General features: G+C 38.2%; 1 protein-coding gene across 1 annotated transcript; it reads left to right on the top strand.

Annotated features, from left to right (window-relative positions):
* IL18R1 (interleukin 18 receptor 1) lies at positions 1 to 18671 on the top strand. The gene is made up of 11 exons (XM_010575709.1): positions 1 to 63; positions 377 to 494; positions 1549 to 1789; positions 7491 to 7668; positions 9335 to 9488; positions 10001 to 10063; positions 12400 to 12556; positions 12744 to 12877; positions 14241 to 14402; positions 16020 to 16178; positions 18271 to 18671. Exons 2-11 carry the CDS (start codon positions 446 to 448, stop codon positions 18669 to 18671), a joined length of 1698 nt encoding a protein of 565 aa, XP_010574011.1. The 5' UTR covers positions 1 to 63; positions 377 to 445.
* The last annotated feature ends 275 nt before the right edge of the window (positions 18672 to 18946 follow it).

Raw genomic sequence — 18946 nt, 5'->3', positions numbered from 1 at the left:
CAAGGTCCAGTCTTGCAAAGTTTATACTCTTTGTGGAGAAAAAAAGCACTGTCCTATCCTGTGGTAGGTGTCTACTGACTTGGGATCTACGTTTAAGTGCTTCTATAAGATTGTCAGTTTAATCAGAAATGTGAAATACATCTAGTGAACAAGAAAACAGAGGAAGAAAATCCTGCAGTGCTTTCTAAACTTAAAATAAACTTGCCAAGAAAAGTCTAGATAGATTACCTGATGTATGAAAATAGCTGTTATGATAAAAATGTGTAACTGTCCATTTGGAAAGCCCTCTTCAGTCCCAAGCAATAGTTACACTGCTTACATGCTCAAAGGAATCTGTTTCACTGCACTTGTGATAATTTGTGTGTGGTTTTTTTAGGCTTTCAGAACAAGCAAGAACAATTCAGTTTCATTTTTCTGGAGAAGAAGTGAGAAGTAACTCAAGAAAATGACTCTGATAATTTTTTTTTTAATGTTTATCACTGAATCTGCCACTGGTAAGTATAAACCTTCATTTCAATAGTAGAACCTTCAAAATATTTGCTGAATATGTGGCGTCTTCTTGACAGTGGCTTAAAGTGGGGCAAGTTTTGTATTTTGCAGCTAAGAACAAAATCTGAAAAGTTTTGGTAATTTCAGCCCAGCTCCAGATTTGGGAATTTTGGTCCGAAATACCCAAATTATGAAATAAAAAGAGCAGAGATGCTACCTGGAGACACCTGATGATGTTGTAGGGGAACATGGCTGTATGAAGAGCCACAGCAAGGAAGAGAATGATTGTGCTTATTTTTGTGCTATTCAGAAGTGTGGTCACAATAGTTGCTAAACAACAATAATCTCTCAGAACCTCAGGAGAGGTAGAGACCAAAGGCTTATTTTATTCTTGACTGTTAATGCTAGACCATGGTTCCTTTTCTGTATTTTTTATGACTTCTGTATGCAAAAGTACATTTGGGAAATTTGATTGGAAAAGCAGACTTTGAGACTAAATTTTACATGCATAATCTCATTCCAAGGCAACTTTCCCAAAGATATCTCAAGTTTTTAAGAGATCTAGCTACATAATGATTTAGTTTAAATTAAGAAAAGAAAATGCAAATGTTAATTCATAGGATCTCTGCTTTTATGGCAGTTGACCAGTTCTGAGGATTAGCCATATTTGTCAAGTCACACCATATGTGAAGAATTTCTCCTTTCCTCTTCCATTTGTGGCAGCTGCTTTACTGTAGAGTGAGGCCAGATTCTGCCGTTTGTGCCCATTTGATTCTGACACTGTTGGACCCAGGTGAAAGAATCTTAGGGAAACGTCCTTTTTTTTAATCCTCCCTTTCATTCTGGTTTTGCTTGGGTGAGGCAGAATAAAGACTTGGAAAACTGAGTTTTCCAGTAAGTATTGCTAGAATAAATAAATACTGCTAAACCACTCTGCTGAAAGAAAGTCGCTTTATAAAAGGCCAGCAGCACAGCAAATCACTTTAAAGTCAGGCTAATGTAATTTTCTGAAAGAAGTACTTGGCTTCCTAATGTATCTTTTTTCCTCGTTCTCTGAAGAGAAGCTGTGTCCCCTTCGTGCCTCCATTGACGTGCTAGAAGGGGAATATTTTTTCCTTTGTTATCTTGAGTCAATGCAAGAAGATTTTCAGGAAGAAGCATACACAATAAACTGGTACAAAGAAAACGCTGGAAAGCAGCAACTGATGAAGGAAACAGACAGAATTGTTTCCCAAATGAATTTTCTGGAGTTTTGGCCAGCTGAACTCAGTGACTCTGGGAATTACTCTGTCACTCACAGGTGGGTACGCAAGCTGGTGGGTGAACATCTTGCCTTTGCACTTGCCTATGAAGAAGCTAATTTCTTTGTCTTGCTTTGTATTGCTGGTGGCATCTGTACAAAGGAGGTGCAGGGAACTACATTAACTGTGGTGTCATTTTCCACATCATTTCGCAATATCCATCCAGGCAGACCTATAATATTTACAAATAGCTATAGGCAGCTGCAGCCTTTTAAGGGTTCTGTAAACCTTTTGATAAGGCAGGTAGCATTTCTGCTGGTTTGTGATTAATTACCTAAGCAAAATGAGTGATAGGCAACCCTTCTGTCCACTGCCAAGTAAAAGGAAACATTTGCTTGTCTTCTCCACCAGACTTGTTGTTCCTTACTGTCTTGAGTGGATCTCACGCTATGAAGCCTGCCAAGTGGTCTAATTGCAAAGTAAAGCAATAAACAAAGAGTGGCATAGCTGAACTCTGGTTTCTGTGCAAACCTTTGCATGCTTGGAGCCATTCAAAGAACAGATGAAATCATTGGATTTGATTTCTTACTGCTGTAGAACATTGTGAGTCAAAAGGAGAAATAAGGGGAGGCCTCAGTTATTTGGTGCTAATCTTCCTTAGACCACCATGAAAGACTAAAGGACTAAAGCAAAGGTTTGTTGCATGGAGTTCTTATGACTAACTTGCACCAAAACTGTAATTCAGCATTTACAATTGAAGCAATAATTTATTTTAAGCAGATTATTTTGCATGTAATGATTTGTGCTCTTCTCCAGGTAATATTTTTAAGGTTCTTGCCTGGTTCATAAAGGTTATGGGACTGTGGATACTGAAAAATGCTCTCCACATTTCTCCAGTAACATTGCAGACACAAGTTTGATGGTTTACAGTTTTAAGCTGGACATCAGTTATTAACTTCCAAGTTAACTCGGAAGCTGAAAACTTCATGTTTTATTTTTCTATGTATCATTATTATTGTCTTACTGATAGTATTTTAAAAAGTAATGAGTCATGGTATCTGAAGTGCTAAATATTATAAACAAAAAGTCTGTTGGTAGAATATTTCTTTTGGCTTTATGTGATTTCTTTTTAATTGTAGGGTACTCTTTATCCAAGTAGTAGGTAAAGCTTGAGAAAACTTTTACTCATGTATGTTGAACCCAGTCTTAAGAGAATTGTCTTTAGAGGTGATGAGTATGGTAGCTTGGCTACTTTGTTGTGCAAGGTTGCGCAAAGGTGGTGTGTTATTGAGTACAGACATTTGTCTGAAGTAGCACAGGTGAAGCCAGCTGCTCAGTTTTGGTGTGTAGGGGTTAACATTAGATAATACCTGACATAGGCTTGTCTGTTGTCACGGACCTGTACTTTTCACAGCAAGTCTGAATTTGGCTTTAAATTTTGGCTTTATTGATGGCCTTGATCAGTTGTCTATACAGTCACTTCACTAAATGTAGTACTAAAAAGCTATTAAATCTAAGAACTCACTCTGCTGCCAGCACTTAACCAGAGGTGTAAAATGCATGGTCTGACTTATTTTGGCATGGGGAAGGATAGTCGGAGACCATACCTGAATCGTCAGGCTACTGAAGGAGGTTGTCATAAGGAGTCTAAAATAAAGGACAAAAGAGAGGAAAGCTGTGATAACACCAGCCTTAATTCATGATCCTTGCTGTTTTGCGATTATTTTAAGGACTTGGAGTAATGACAGTAAATCCACAGTAAATTACAAGAACTCTGTAAAATGAATATGAAAAAATGTAAAGTTCAAAACTGAGGGAAACAGCCTTATGTATCGAAGAAGGAGATAACAGGAAAAGACCTTAAATAAAACTATTAGGATGAAGTTTGTTAAAATAAGTATTTGTTGGAAAACACAAAAATGTCTGAATCCTTTGTGAAATGTCTTGATTTGCTGATTTGCTTAAGCAAGAGGCTCAGAAGAAAGGTTTTGATTACATCGAAGCATTCATTTGGAATTAAGAGGTTTGATTTTCTGCTCTTTGTTTCATTTGCTAGGACTATATTATGCTACTACATTTTAAAACTCAGTTTTGAAAGAAAGCATTTTTATTTTGGAAAAAAAAAGTTTTTAATTAAAAGGATATATTTTGACTACTCTGAAACACCTTGGTTTTTTTTCTTCAAAATGTCTTTCTGTTAGGCCCATACAGATACTGTTAGGATCAGAATGAAGGCACATGCCAGACTCTTGCAATCCTCACACAGGAACTCATCACAGGTCTCACCACTGGAATAATAGGCATAAGGGGATTTTTTTAATGGGATTTTAATGGGATCTTGTGCTTAGTTTATATGATGGTTCTCACTGTTGTCAAGCATATTAAAGCAGTTTACATTTCAGCAAATACTGAAGATTATTTGCAGAAGCAGTTTTCTGCAGAGACAGAGGACTTTTAGTAGTCTCTGTTGATAGGGAAAAATTGTGGGCTATTGTGGACTACTGAATTGGTTTAAGATTTAATAAGAATGACAATTAGAATGGAATTAGTTTTAGTTCAGAGCATTTACAATAGGTTAAAGTTTTGGTTTTGAAAGCAGACATTCTAAGTATATTTTTAGTTATCTTTTTCATTTTCAACTATTTAATTTAGAGGTAAGTTTTTGTAAGCTATGTGGGAAATGATTTTTAGAGTGCTTATAACTGTTTAGGCAGGTTTAGTGAACAAAGTGACAATTAAATATACTGCAGATTTTTGAGAAAAGACAACATGTTGACAGATTTTGCAAACTAATTAAATTTAGGGATTTTTTTCCTGATATGTTACAACTGAAAATATGCAAGAAGTGAGATGTGAAAATGATGTAACAATGTATTTATGGTGTATTATCCACTTAGTTTTGACTTAAAGAAGAATCAGAAGTTTTCCAGTTAAAGCACAAGTGTCCTGCTGAGACATAGCATAGATAGCTAAAGTATGTGTATGTGTGTGTTGATGTGTTCACGTGTATTTGTTCGTATAGTAGACTTAGGATATAAATTCAGGAATTAATAGACATCACCTGTAAGCCTGAATGTGTCCATCTTCAGCAACATTTCTTGAAAATGAAGAATTTCATATGCATTTGTAGTGGGAGCGGTAAGCAGAAAAACTGTGTCACACATCTTTGGCAGGATTTCTGATTTGTATGTTTTTTCTTAGCCTATATCCTGTGGTTATCAAAGAAAAAAACAGAATACAAAAAAGCAGGTCATCTGGTTGCTCTGTGTTGGTGACCTTGAAACCGAAGGAACTTAGAGGTTCCTGAAAAAAATGAAAGTACAGAGATCTATGATAAACACGTGATACATTTTAAGATCCCAATGCTGCTCACTTTTTCAGTGTGTTTAGAACAGTTGAAAGCAGTGGGAACACACACATTTAGAGGTAATATTGTAGTTGCAATCAACTTGCAGTAGGTTGAAATACTGATATAACACTGGCTTGTTGCAGTGAAATAGCTATGGGATGACTTAGAGTTGGCTATGTATCCAGTAAACTTGGTTTATATGCTCTAAGGGCTTTCACTTCCCTGTAGCCTCTCCTGAGTCAAGCTAGTTTTTGTTGTTCCTTCTTGGTGGGTTTGGCGGGGAGAGTTGAAAGGCTGTTAAGTCAGAAATGGTTTTGTTCCCCACAAATTATCACTAAAGAATCTCAGCAAGTGAAAGCCAGGATAGAAATATAACAGCTTAGACACTAGCAGTTTAAACAGTAACAACTTAATCTATTTTTTTTGTTAAAAATCATGTATATGGCAGACAACTAGAAATTATGTGAGCCAAATTCAAGTTAGTTTGCATAGGCATGGTTTTTTCACCTTCCAGGGAGCTGCTCCTTGCCAGATTTTGGCTCATGTAGAATATTTTGATCCACTGTAGGTGAAATCCTTATTTGTTGAAGTAATTTCACCAAATATGATCACAGAAGAAAGCCTCTGTGGAGTGACAGTGCTGAGGAGAACATGTGGCTTTATTGATCCTTTTCTTCCATCTGCTGAATCTAGATAGTAAAACCCTATGTATTTTCTGGCTAGATCTGTAATTGCCTCTCCAGCAGTATTCAGATACTAGCGTGATATCTAAAGAAACACATGGACTGGGTGGAATTAATTGGAACTAATGTTTATGTCTATACCTGAACTTATCTTAGGTACCTTTACTGTCAGGGAGAGAGAGGCCTTTCTGGGGCACAGATTATCTTGTCCTAAAACAAACATATAAAATAGGTCATGTAAACTGCACTCTAAAAGGATGACTATTGACTGTGGTCCCACTGCTGACTGTGACTGGTAGCTCTGATTTAAATGTGTCAATGTGATGTTGAAGAATAGGTGAGAAGGACTCCACCTACCATGGATACCCGTACCAGTACATCTCTGATGGAAAAGCTTTGATAAGGTTTTTCCTGTTTATGAAACCATAGGTAACTGGTTGAGAAACCAAACCACTTTGTTTTCATTTAGGTATTCAAATTGCAATTATGAGTAATGACTATCTCAAGTGAGTAAGAAGAACAAGGAGAACCTGTGTAGGCTGAAAAAGGACTACAATGCAAAGAGGCTGAGCAAAATACATAAATACATCTCTCTGGGGAGCTTGAAAAGGGAAAAAAACCCAACCCAAAAGTTGGTGTAAATTCATCGTATAAATTATGTCCTAATAGTTCTTCTGAATCTTGTAACAGTAAAAGGCACATCAGTCAAGAATGGTGTTTAAGCTGATATCCTTGTCAGGCTTGCTTCTCCTTTTCAACTGCTTTGTCCCCTTAGCCATTCTCATCAAAATGATCCTTGACTAGTTTCAGTTCTCCTGGGAACGATTCCTTTTTTTTTCTTGGAGACAGAAAGATTCAAACATATTTTTGAAGATATGACTGACACTGGAGGGAAGTGCTCTGTGATTGCTGGTTTTGCTCTGTGAGACCCTATTTGTTCAGTAAAAAATGAGTGCTTTATGCACTAATTGCACCCATGAACTTACAGCAGCATATGACTTCCTCTTAAGCCCTAACTTTGCCAAAGTTAGGCCAACTTTGCCAAACTTAAGCTGAAAGTCCTCTAGCTTCTTTTCCCTCAGTAGTCATGTATTTGGACATATCCAGCAATGAAATAACTTACAGCTATAATCTGATTCTTTAGAGGAATATGTGGATAGAACATAGTAGATACCTGACTGACAATGGTCAGCTCCTAGATATTCAAAAGATGAGTATTCAAAAAAAGACAATATTCAAAAAATGAATAATGTTGCTTTGTAAACAATAGCAGAGTTACCCATCTTATTTTTGGCATATTTTACAAATACATTTTTCATTTACTGCTTTAAACCTTAGCAATGCATGGGACATTAAACCTGCAAAATCACTAGCTGATTCAAGGTCCTAAAACTCTTTTATGCTCACTTGTAACTATACATGATGCCACAGATTGTTGCATCCTTTTTCTGGTTGGTATAGCACATATTGTCATATTTCATAGATATAATTGTATTGTCAAATGTTTTGTGATAGATGATTTAGTTTAGATAACCTCTTTTGTTATGGGAAATAACACATATTTGGGGGTGGAAAAGTAACAAAGGGGAATATAAATAATTGGGTCACTGTAGATGTACTTTTTACCTAACAGATGTACTAGAGAATTTATTTGTATTTTGTCGTGTAACTCAGTTACATTCCTTTAAAAAGCTCCTAAAACTGATTTTGCTAATTTTTTTTTCATAGCAATGGAAAACAAAATTTCACAATTCAAAAGTGGACCTTGAATGTACTTGAAAGAAATAAAAGCAGCTGTTTCAACAAAAATCATTTAACTACAGAAATTAAAAATGCTGGAACTGGTCATTCACTGAAATGCAGTGATTTGTCTGTCAATGAAAATGACAGCATAACATGGTACAAGGTAATTACTGAAACAGTGTCACTCATCATTGGCTATAGAAACAAAACATCTGATTGCAGGAAAAAATAATTACAAACAAATTTTTAGAAGCACCTACAGACTTTGTAAAGCTTTAATTTCTCAGGTTATTAGGGAAAAACCTTTAGACAGTTTTTTTAGAAAGTTTTTCTCTGCTCTCAGATTTTTTAGAAAAATGTACCTGTAATCAGAAATTATTAATAAACTGGTAGTTTGGAATGGTAAAAGATCTGAAGCACATGTCTGTTTGCTGATTTAGCCGGTGGCTGGTTTAGCCAGCTGCTACTTTGCTGATGCAGATATTACCCTGACACTAAATGAGGTGCCAAGATATTTGTTTTACAGTTGGCATGTGCTTGTAAAGTAATTGCAAACTTTTCAATTTTGCTGCTTCTGAACACTCTTTACAAAACGTGTAACAGATTCAGTTCTGTTCATTCTAGGCAAATCGTCAATCTTCTCTCTACCAGCTTTTGTCAGAACATCGATGATAGTTGTGTAAGCACCTGTAACTGTTGGGTGTTGTGCTCAACAACCCTGAATAAATTTCTTGCACCCTGTCACTATGGCACTGCCTTGCCTAGTGCTCCTTATCCCTCTCAGGTGTCCTCGTTGGAGTAACAGACCCTGTTCACTCCGTGTTGAATCAGTTTCAGGAAGGGATTCTGGCCGCTTAAGTACAGGCATCTGGATTCTGCCTAGCGGAATGAGCCACAGGCCTGCTTCTTTGTCCTTCGGGGCCTGGGAGGATAGGATCATTGATAGATGGGGCCGTAGGTGGATTTGTTTTCCTCAGTAAAGGACCATACCCCAGATTGACCTCTGTCATGGCTAAGCTGAGTATACTGATGCCTAATATTTTAGTGCCTAGTACTGTGTGAGACAGATGAAGCAGCCATCCTTGTGCCTCAATATCCTCTGATGCTTGATTGGATGAAAATTTTCAAAGCCTTCCTGCAACACCCTAAGCTGAGATAAAACAGGGATGATCACACATGCCTTTTGTATACGAGCCTGGTAATAAGCATATGCATCCAGGAAATGTCCATTCCCCTGACAATTTCCAGCAGTGATCATTTCCCTTCCTGACCTGAGGTAATTCAGACCAGAACCAAATATTGCTGCATTTTCACAGGACATTTCACTTTTAGCATGTGCTGTGAATTAAAAAAAACCCCAAACAAACCAGTTTATTTGGGGGGATAGGGAGAGTAAACAAATGTGAGTCCAACTCTTGTCACCCTCTGAGATGGTCACTTGCCCTATTATTGAGGCATTTTGCTTTAACCTGAAAGCTTCTCCTAAGTCTAGACAACTTTTGGCCACAAGAAGGTGACACCTACAGACCCAAGCCATCATTTGGACAAAAATAGATGAATGCATTTAAATTCCTGATACAATATTTTTATACTCAGATGCTTACCTGGAATTGCAGTGCTCTCAACTTCTAACGGGTTAAATGTTCAAATGTTGCCTTTAAATGACCATGACTGAGAATTGAGCCCCCACATCTTTTGGGTCAGATAAATGTCACTGAGATAGTGAAAGAGTGATGGTGACACTTCATTTCAAAAATAATTTTCAACTTTTATAAGGTTTTGAATGTATGTTTGCTACAGAATAGCATTTTCTGTCTTTATTGATGCAGGACTGTAAGAACTATGAAAATGAAACAGAGCGGGAACTGGATTTTAAAACCTTAACAGTACAGCACTCTGGGATATATACCTGTAAAATTTTAATCAGTCATGAAGGAAAGATATACCACAGCACAAATACAATTAAACTGGTAGTAGAAGAAGGTAAAAAAGCTTTCTAAAATTTTGAAGCATGCTTTTTGTTCTTTTTACTATGGAGATTTTTAATTACAATTCTCATTTGATAAATATATACAAGGGTGATCAAATCTGGTAATCTGAACTATTTTGCAGTAATTTAAAAAATAAAAAAGTGGAAGAAGTTTAAATGACATATTACCAATTCTGGAAAATTTATTTAGTATATCTTCCATGCAGTTTTATTTTTTTTCAAAATTAGCTGCTGTAATAAGTCGTACAAACTTACTAAGAGTTTTGGGGAAGAGCCTCTCCAACCGTTGTAAATTGTGCACTGTATATATATTCATATGAAAATAATTCAACAGGACATACTGTGTTTTAAACTACTCAGTAATGCCAGAGTCCAGATAATATGGTTCTTTGAATTAAATGGAATGTGTGTGATTAGTTTTAGAAATGAAGCAAATGTGTAATTTTTACTGTGGTAGAATGTAAGTAAGCTATTACTTCAATAGCAATACTTCTTTGTATTTCAGATGCACCAGAGGCTGGCGCTTTGGAGATAGTTGGACACAATGAAGAAATTGAAACAGAAATAGGTATGAAATTAGTACAAGAATCTTTGTGGTAGCTACTGCATATATATACTTTTGTTCTGATCTCTTTATGGTTGATGGTCTGGTTAAATGTAATCAAACTAAGAATTGTCTGTGCACCCTCCTGGATCTGATCCATCCTCACATCTGGTTATGTTTGGCCTAGTGTATTCCATGATTGATATACAAGTACACAAACGTACCCTTTCACAGAGGCAGAAGCTGAGGTTGCTGCTATGATCAGCAAGAGAAGGTGGTGGTGATGATAAACAGTCTCTCCATGGCTTCTTTTGTAGATAGCAAACCCCACAAAGTGATGTGTGAAAGATGTCTGGTTTGTTCAGCAAACTGCAACAACGAGTAATCCCCTTAATACCTGATACAGTTAAGGATGTTATTCTGCAGGCAAATGAGAAGTGTGAGGGCTTACAGTCCTGGCAATGCGAGCATGAAGATCTGTCACTGCTGCAAAGAATTGGTTATATTGTCAAAAGCCAAGACCTTAACTGTGCTTCTGGCTTGGATTAGGTTAGATAACATGGTCTGCAGGCTTTGCACAGTGTTGGACTGGATCCAGGATTTTGTGATTGAGGCTGTAATTAATTTTTAAAAACAGAAATTTACCTCTCTTTTTCTGCCTTTGTGCCTGAGGGCTTCTCCCATCTGGTTACCTAGTCCTTGCTTTCCAAGTCTGAAAAATCATATTTACCTCCTCTGTTGCTCATACATGTATCTCATTTGCTCAGCCACGACCTCAGATGCTAATTTTCCTTCCTTCCTACAAATACCAGTTGGTAGGTCCTTTTTACAATGGTAGTACCCCAATCCTATGATGCCTCATGTCTCCCAACCTCCCAGTACACCCTTCTCGCACAGTTCTTCCCACTTACTGTGCTTGTCCCAACCATTAGAAGGTGGCAGGGTTCAGCATCAAGTGATTATGAAACATCTGTCTTCCATCCCTTATCTGCCTTGATAAGATCATCTGATAAGGTCATTGAACTACCTGCTGAGTGATGAGACAGATGGCACGGTGGAGAGTGAAGGGAATTTTGGATGAGCTAGGTCTGTGGTCTTTCAAACCTGTCATTGTTTAGATGGTGTTCTGTAATATTTCCCTGAAAATAGCTGTTGTGTATGGTGAAAAAGCTAGAGTTGCAAGGTCGATGATACTAGAAGCTTGGGTCTGTGTTTCAATCTGTGCAACTGTGATTTGGATTTCTAAGGTCTGAATCTAAGATGGGCAGATTTTTAGCTGGATCCTTCTTTAAAGGTTCTTAAGCAGTTCCACTGGAAGCATCCACTCTGATAAATTTTGAGAAGTCAGCTTACAATGTGTGCCCTTAGAGAATTCCTGGGCAGGCCTCGCTTACTGGAAAGCATTTGTGCATGATGGCCTGAACAAGAACTAACATGCGTCTTTTGTGGCTTAATAAAGGGCGTTCTGGATGTGTTCCCTGGAAATGGTGCTGGCATAGCCTAGAAATGGTAGTGTAAAGTTGCAGCTAACCTTAGGTCAAGCTTCCCATGACAATGCTTAAAATAAAATGCCTTGCAAATCATCAAATCTCACACTCCAGAGCTGCAGTCTTCTGCCTTTATAACTGTATACTTCTGCCAAGTATACAGTTGTCTCTTTAGTTTTGCTCTTTCTTATAAGTAACTGGAGTCTATGGGGTGGTTTCTGCCACTTCCAATTAGTGCTATGAAATGGTGCAAAGTAGCTGACTGGCTAGAAGTAACTTGTTCACATATTCAGGATTATGCTGATTTCCAGGTGTGGTGCTGGGGTGAGCATTTCTTCTGTGTGGCTTCAGCAGGGGGTCTAAAAGGTTTTGGTTTTATTGAGTAATAGTGTATAGTTTAGCTATTACAATCAATTGGTTGTAATTCCCCTTACCAGTTACTTTTACCTGGCCCTGGGGCACTGGTGATAGGTTGTCCTCTCCTGTTCTCTGCCTGCAGCACACACTGTAGTTCATAGAATCATAGAATATCTCAAGTTGGAAGGGACCCACAAGGATGATTGAGTTTAAATCCCTTTAGTTCTCTAAAGCCTGAAATTCTCTGGCCTATTTAAACTCTTCTGGCTGTGACAGTTTATCTGAGAGAAGGCAGTGAATGACTGTCACTGCAACAGGGTGCAACAGAGCCCTGTGCATGGTTGCTGAAGCTACCACCAGTGCAGGTGGAACACCTATGAAATGTTGTGCAGGGGCTATGAAGTCCAGAAAGGAGCACAGTTCTTGGGATACATGGCCTGGAAAGCTGACATTTTACTGCACTGTGAACATGAATGCTACTTCTGACTGGATCTTCTCATGTTATGCTTTGTTTAGGTAAAGAAGAGATACTCAATTGCACAGGTTTCTTGGGTTATTATATGCGAGAAGATGCCAGCCTCTACTGGTTAATTAATCAAAAGTTTCCAGAAAAATGCACAGGTATCCCCGAGAATGAACCTTCAATATGTGAAGAAGAGTTAAAAAAATTAAAGTAGGTTTCCTGAAAACACTGCACTTTGGTTTGTATGTGATAATGCCCTGCACTTTGTGGAACTGCAAATTCAGTAAAACCTCAGTCTGAGGTTATTTTAGAACCTTTTCCTCAAAATCTGACTCTCAGCTGGTTGCAGGTTTCTGTACAGATAGTGTACAATGGCTAACACCATTTCTTGTTGCAGGTTGGGAAACAAGTTCTATGTCACAACACTACTGTGGATTAAAAAAGTTACAGACGAGGACATGCATCGTAATTTCACCTGCATGTTGCAAGCAGATGAAAGAACACAAATGAAAATAGTGAAACTGAAGAAAGGTACGGTATAATCTATGAATCATACCTCTCATAAGTAATTACTAATCATGCCAGCCTTCTCAATCCTGAGGGCAGGGTACTGATTTCAGAACATCTCTCCAAATATGTCTGTGTGCTTATGAAGGCCCTGGTCCATCTAGTGCTAGACCTGACAACCCCCTGGGTGATTCCTCCTGCTCTGAGAAAGGGGCAGCAGGTGTTGCTGCTACGTCTGCTAGAGCAGCTGTGCGAGGGCTCCATAGTTCAGCTGCTGCTGTGGTGGACACAGATCCCTGGGCAGCACTTTTGTTAGATCCCATGACAGAATGTTCCCTGTCCTCTCCTTCTCATCAGATTGGTGGGATCACAGCAGTTAACTACCCAAAGCTTGGTGCAGCCCTGAGTCTGCTGTTTGGATCACTTTGTTTATTAAGCAGCTCTTTCTAAACTTAAAATCTGAGGTTTTAGTTGTTTTTTGTGGTTTTTGTTTGTTTGTTTGTTTTTCCTGGAAAGTTCAGTCTTTTATATTCCCGACAATGCCTGAAATGTTCTGGTCGATGGTTTCTTTCTTATCAGGGACTCTATCCTTCTAGCTGTGGACAGCTGACCTCTACCATATAGTAGTACTTCACATTTGTAGTCCAGACAACTTGGAGATTCATGGCAAATGGGCATTACCTTCTTGTTTTCCATCTCTCAGACCTTTCCAAGCTTTACTGGGAGGAAATACGTGAAAATAGACTAGTCAAAAGATGATGCATATAATAAAGCAAATGAAATACAGACTACAATGAGCATGACCTGACAGTGCCTTCATAAAGACTTCCAAAGATTTAAGGGTTAAAAATCTGTATTTGAAACTAAAAAGACAAAGATAATAGAATAATAATAATGAAAAAAAACCAACCTGAAAGAGACTAGAGAAAAAAAAAAAAGATCTTGGCCAAAGAGATTAAAGGGGACATTAAGGACTGTTATGGATGGACTGAGAGAGGGGTAAAAGGTAGAGAATAACAGGAAATAATAAAGAACTTGAAGAAAACTCATCATAAAAGTGGGTGACCACTGGTTTGGGATGCTATACATCTATGAGGATCTGTAGTGGCAGTCTTGATCCCACGTACAGTTCATTTAAATGTGTGGAGGGTATGTGAATGTGTGCAAGATTGTTTCTCCAGTTTTTAGAGTAATCCATGTTCTATAGTTCTTCTCCATCTCATGACAAATGGCATGCATATGTGCTTGAAGTATTAGCAGGAAAGGATTCACATCAACATTGTGATTTTTGGGGCTGATTTTAAGATGTTATCAGTATTGAATACAGTAATCTTGTCATATAATACTCTTTGTTAAGGTTATAATTTCATGGGTTTCTGTTTTACAGGGAACACCCGAGATCTGCCTGTGCACATATTTACAACTGGGATGGTCCTTGCTGTACTATTTCCATGTGTTGCTGTAGCTGTGGTGTTTGTCTGTATGATGTTTAGAGTCGACTTAGTTCTATTTTACAGGAACATATGCAGAAGAGATGACACTGCTGGAGGTATGACTTGGCTAATGCTGACATTGAAATAAGTGTATTGATTAAGAAATAGTTTCTGCTAGGTTCTATAAAAAAATCATCTTTGAGGAAGAGACAAAATAAATCCAGGAGTTTTGTGAGTAGAAACAACAAAGAATATGTAAGAGACAACTTGATGGTCAGGTGCTAAAGTGAGTTTGTTATACACCTGGGGCAGTAACAGCAGATGAACACAGTGAAGAAGCTGCCTCTGGAGCAGATAGTGGAAGGGACGTGGTTAGATGCTGTTCAGATGCGCTCTGTTTTGCCATATTCTTCATCACAAAAGTTGATGAAGGTGGAGAAGTTTACAATTATCTATCTGTAAAGAGGATAAGCACTCTGGAGTTGTCAGACAAGGAGATTGACAGAAATTTGTTTTCACCTCACTGATGCCCTTCAGCGAGGTGAAGGTTAAAATGCTTCCTTGACTGTAGAGGCCATTGCAATATTTATAGGTTTGTTACTAAATGTCCTTAAGGAGAGCAGGAGAACACACTACCAGTATCTTACCAGGCAGCATCGCTGTGGCCTTCACTTAAGGAGCAAGCCTGTCCATTACACGATTCTGGGTATAATTTTTCTGAAAATTGTGCTGAAAAAACTTGCTGTATATACGTACCTGGTTTTCTTAGCCCTCCTTAGTCTCTAAATCAGCTTGAATATAGCTTGAATAAACTGCACTGGTTGGAGATTCCTCAGTAACAGGCGGATGTCATTTATGCTTGCCAGCATTATTTTTCTATCTGTTGATGATGTTAGCTATCACTGCATACACTGGCTTACAGGGAGGATCTCCGAGAACCTGGACTAGGCTATGCTGGAGAAACTGATTCTCTGATATCAGGCAATGGATTTCCTACTCCCTAGAGCTCTTGCATGTGTAGGGTTTTATGGGCTTTAGTTTGTGCTGTCTCTTATGAACTACATGTAGTAAAGTATCCAGAAAGGGAAGCAAAGAAGTACAGTTTAAGATGCAAAGCTATGTGTGCTGCTGTATCGATCCAGATAGTTGTTCTGTGGCAAGGTTCAATCAGGTATCGCTTAGTGGGGTAGACCTGGCCTCTGAATTGCTCTTGGATTTTGTTTTTGTAGATTACTGCCCAGAGCATGACCAGACATGGTATATACTTATAATTAAAATACTAAATTCGTTTGTTCTCTTTTGCCAGTATCCATTCTATAGAACTACTTTATAGTCTTAGAAAAAGAGTAAAATAAATGTAGAAATCTGCAGTATCACTTAAATACCATTCTTACCAGGTTACAGACACATTTTTTGCTTCCCTTCATTTTCTTGATCATCACAGATGTGACATTAACTGGTTAAATTAATCTGATTTTTTTAAAAAACACCTTAATGTAGAAAGGATATGTTCTTTTCAAATATTTGCCAAATGCAATCAGAATCTTTTGTATAAAATTTAAATTGAGTCATAATTTTTTTTTGTTTGAAGACTGTTAGGGGTATCAAAGGAAAGAGAAGGAGTTTCTAGATGCTTTGCTACTGAGACAATAACTTTGAAAACCAGAATGGTGGGTCAGATACTGTATTTCTAATGGTTGCTAACAAGACAACAATTGGTGATTTCTTTCCAGATGGAAAAGAATATGATGCATTTGTGTCTTACCTGAAAGACTGCATTTCTCCTACTGAAGAAGAGAGAGAATTTGCTTTGGAGATATTACCCATGATATTAGAAGAAAACTTTGGGTACAAGTTATGTATATTTGAGAGAGATGTATCCCCTGGAGGAGGTAAGTGTATTGAATATTCTTGTCATTAAATAGGCACATCATTTTCACACAAAGGTTAAAGTCTGTAATTAGAAGGAATTCTGTCAAATGTGTTGTGCATTGAAATACTACATTTTTCATTTAATCTAGACTATGCGCATGCAAAGTTCACATGCACACATTTTACATATTTTATAGTATATTTATGAATTCATACACACCTACACACATAGACATACCTTTAATTACACAGAACCAAGATGAACAGATGAAAAAGCTAGCATGGAGAAAGTTAAGGTGAGAACACAGAACATGTCAGATGTTTCACCGTAACAGGGCTCTTGGTCTGCTTTTGCTGAGAGCTGGTGCCTATGAAATCACATATACTGCACAGAGCAGCTGGTGTCTCTGGTACTAGTTATTCTCAGTTAACTTGTGTGTTTGCTGTATCTTCAGTGTGGTGGTTGAAACCATTTTATGAAGATAATGGGTGCCATAACAAAATAGAAATGGGAACATGGAATTTTGTTTCTCTAAATGGCCTATGGATAGGTGGCCTTTTGCAGATACTTGGAAAAAAGATACTGGGGGATTCCATTTAGTCCAAAGATCTAGCTGAGGAATAGGATTTCATTGTTAAAAACACAGTACAATAAGGCCAGTCAGCCTCCTTCACTAGGCAGGATCTTGTCTCCTTGTGTCCATTCCTGACATGTTTTACTAACCTGAGAGGTGCCACAGCTCTCCCAAGCCATTTTTTTCCAGTTATTCTGTCTCCTTAAGTATTAAAAAAAGACTTTCTGAAGTGTTCAGTCTGATTCTTTCAATAGTTTTAGCTTATTTCCTTTTCTCTGATCTGATCCATTGTGAATATGGAAAACAGTATTTCCTTCTATTTACAGGAGCCTTTGGTGTGTTGTAATACCCTTGTCAGCCTCCTTCTCTCAGTTTTCTCTTCTTTAGGTTACTCCTGCAGTTTGCTTTGCCTTTCCCTACAAGGCATGTTTTCTAGATCTCTGGTCTCTCTAGACCTTGTCCCAAGGTGCTGAAGCACAGGAAGCTGTGCATGAGAATGCAGTTTGGTGCATGGGTTTTTGAAGGGTATCACCATTTGATTTCATTCATCACTTGTCATGACAAAAGTAATGGATCCAAAACACAGTTAGAACTCATTCTGTCATCACAAGCCAGTCTTCTCAGCCTTGGATTACTGGCAATAGATTTGGGTATTTGGTGATGTAAAGGAAGGAGTAACCTGAGGGTTACTGAATATTTGGAGAAAGGTTGCTGTTGGTGACTTTCTGTGGAATCACTTCAATGGTATCTATTATAAAAGAGCAAAGAGATGTCTGGTTGTAGGAAAAATAAATTTTGCTGTCACCTTCTATCCGTGTGACTACAGACAGACAGCTGTCTAGGGTAGCTGGAGATTGTATGCAGGTTTTTGTCTGCTCCAGAGAACAAACTTTGGCCATACCTGAGTTCATTTTTGCAGACTCTTAATCTGTAATGTGTGTCCAAAGAAGGGCAATGAAGCTGATGAAGGGTCTAGAGAGAACAAGTCTTATAGGGAGTGGCTGCAGGAACTGGGGTCGTTTAGCCTGGAGAAAAAGAGGCTGAGGAGAGACCTTATCGCTCTCTATAACTACCTGAAAGGAGGTTGTAGTGAGATGAGTGTTGGTCTGTTCTCCCAAGTAACGCGCGACAGAACAAGAGGAAATGGCATCAATTTGCACCAGGGGAGGTTCAGATTGGATATTAGGAAAAATTTCTGCGCCGCAAGGGTTGTCAAGCATTGGAACAGGCTGCCCAGGGAAGGGGTTGAGTCACCATCCCTGGAGGTATTTAAAAGATGTAGATGTGGCACTTAGGGACATGGTTTAGTGGTGGACTTGGCAATGCTAGGTTAACGATTAGACTTGATCTTAAAGGTCTTTTCCAACCTAAATGGTTCTATGATTCCGTATTAATCTCTTCATAGGGACAGGATGCTTACATGCTGTCACTTTGTAAGGGGAGCTTTTTTGGTACATGTGTGATTGTTGAAGGGTGAGTCGATTCAGTGCCTATCCTTTCAATTTAGTTTAATAACACATTTATCTTTAATTTGCAGCGGTTGTTGATGATATCCATTCATTCATTGACAAAAGCCGAAGATTAATCATTATACTGAGCCAGAACTACGTTTCTGACCAAGCCATATATGAACTTGAGAGTGGACTGCATAAAGCCCTAGTTGAAAGAAAAACTAAGATCATACTGATTGAATACATGCCTATAAGTGACTACAGTTTCTTGCCAGAATCACTGTCTCTTTTACCATCAAAGAGGGTTGTGAAGTGGAAAAAGGAGAAATCTCTTCCTGTGAATTCCAGATTTTGGAAGAACCTTCGGTACCTGATGCCAGCAAAACCTACCAAGATAAACCCCAAAGGGCACTATAATAATCTTCACGTAGGCTCAGAAGGGGCTGAACCACGGACTGAGGGCTGTGACTTTAATGTAGTCATATAACAAATCTGGAGATAGAAGCTGCTGCAGAAAACTGTGCATTTTGCTAACTAATAGAAAACACAAACTGCACACTTACTTTGGGAAGATAGTGTTCAAAAGAGCCCAAGTCTGAGATCTGAGAAGAACGTAGAAATTGTTACAGTGGCTAGGACAACGTTAACCCCAATGCTAAATGCTATCCCAGAGAGAGTTTCCTCGGCAGTCTGTACAAGGGCCAGAAATTTCATTCTGCTCAGGACTTACCACATGGCACGAAGCACAATGCAAAACATTTT

Source organism: Haliaeetus leucocephalus, unplaced genomic scaffold, assembly GCF_000737465.1.
Source record: "Haliaeetus leucocephalus isolate CR32 unplaced genomic scaffold, Haliaeetus_leucocephalus-4.0 Scaffold495, whole genome shotgun sequence".
In the NCBI taxonomy this organism is placed as follows: domain Eukaryota; kingdom Metazoa; phylum Chordata; class Aves; order Accipitriformes; family Accipitridae; genus Haliaeetus; species Haliaeetus leucocephalus.
Note: the sequence above shows the minus strand (reverse complement) of the source record. Positions and strands in the feature narration are given on the sequence as shown.

Bases quoted from the DNA above. Each gene is read 5' to 3' on its own strand.
- IL18R1 (XM_010575709.1), top strand. From the start codon at position 446: ATGACTCTGATAATTTTTTTTTTAATGTTTATCACTGAATCTGCCACT. The intron at 7,669-9,334 runs GTAATTACTGAA...TTATTGATGCAG, and splicing joins ACAGCATAACATGGTACAAG to GACTGTAAGAACTATGAAAA. The intron at 16,179-18,270 runs GTAAGTGTATTG...TTTAATTTGCAG, and splicing joins AGATGTATCCCCTGGAGGAG to CGGTTGTTGATGATATCCAT.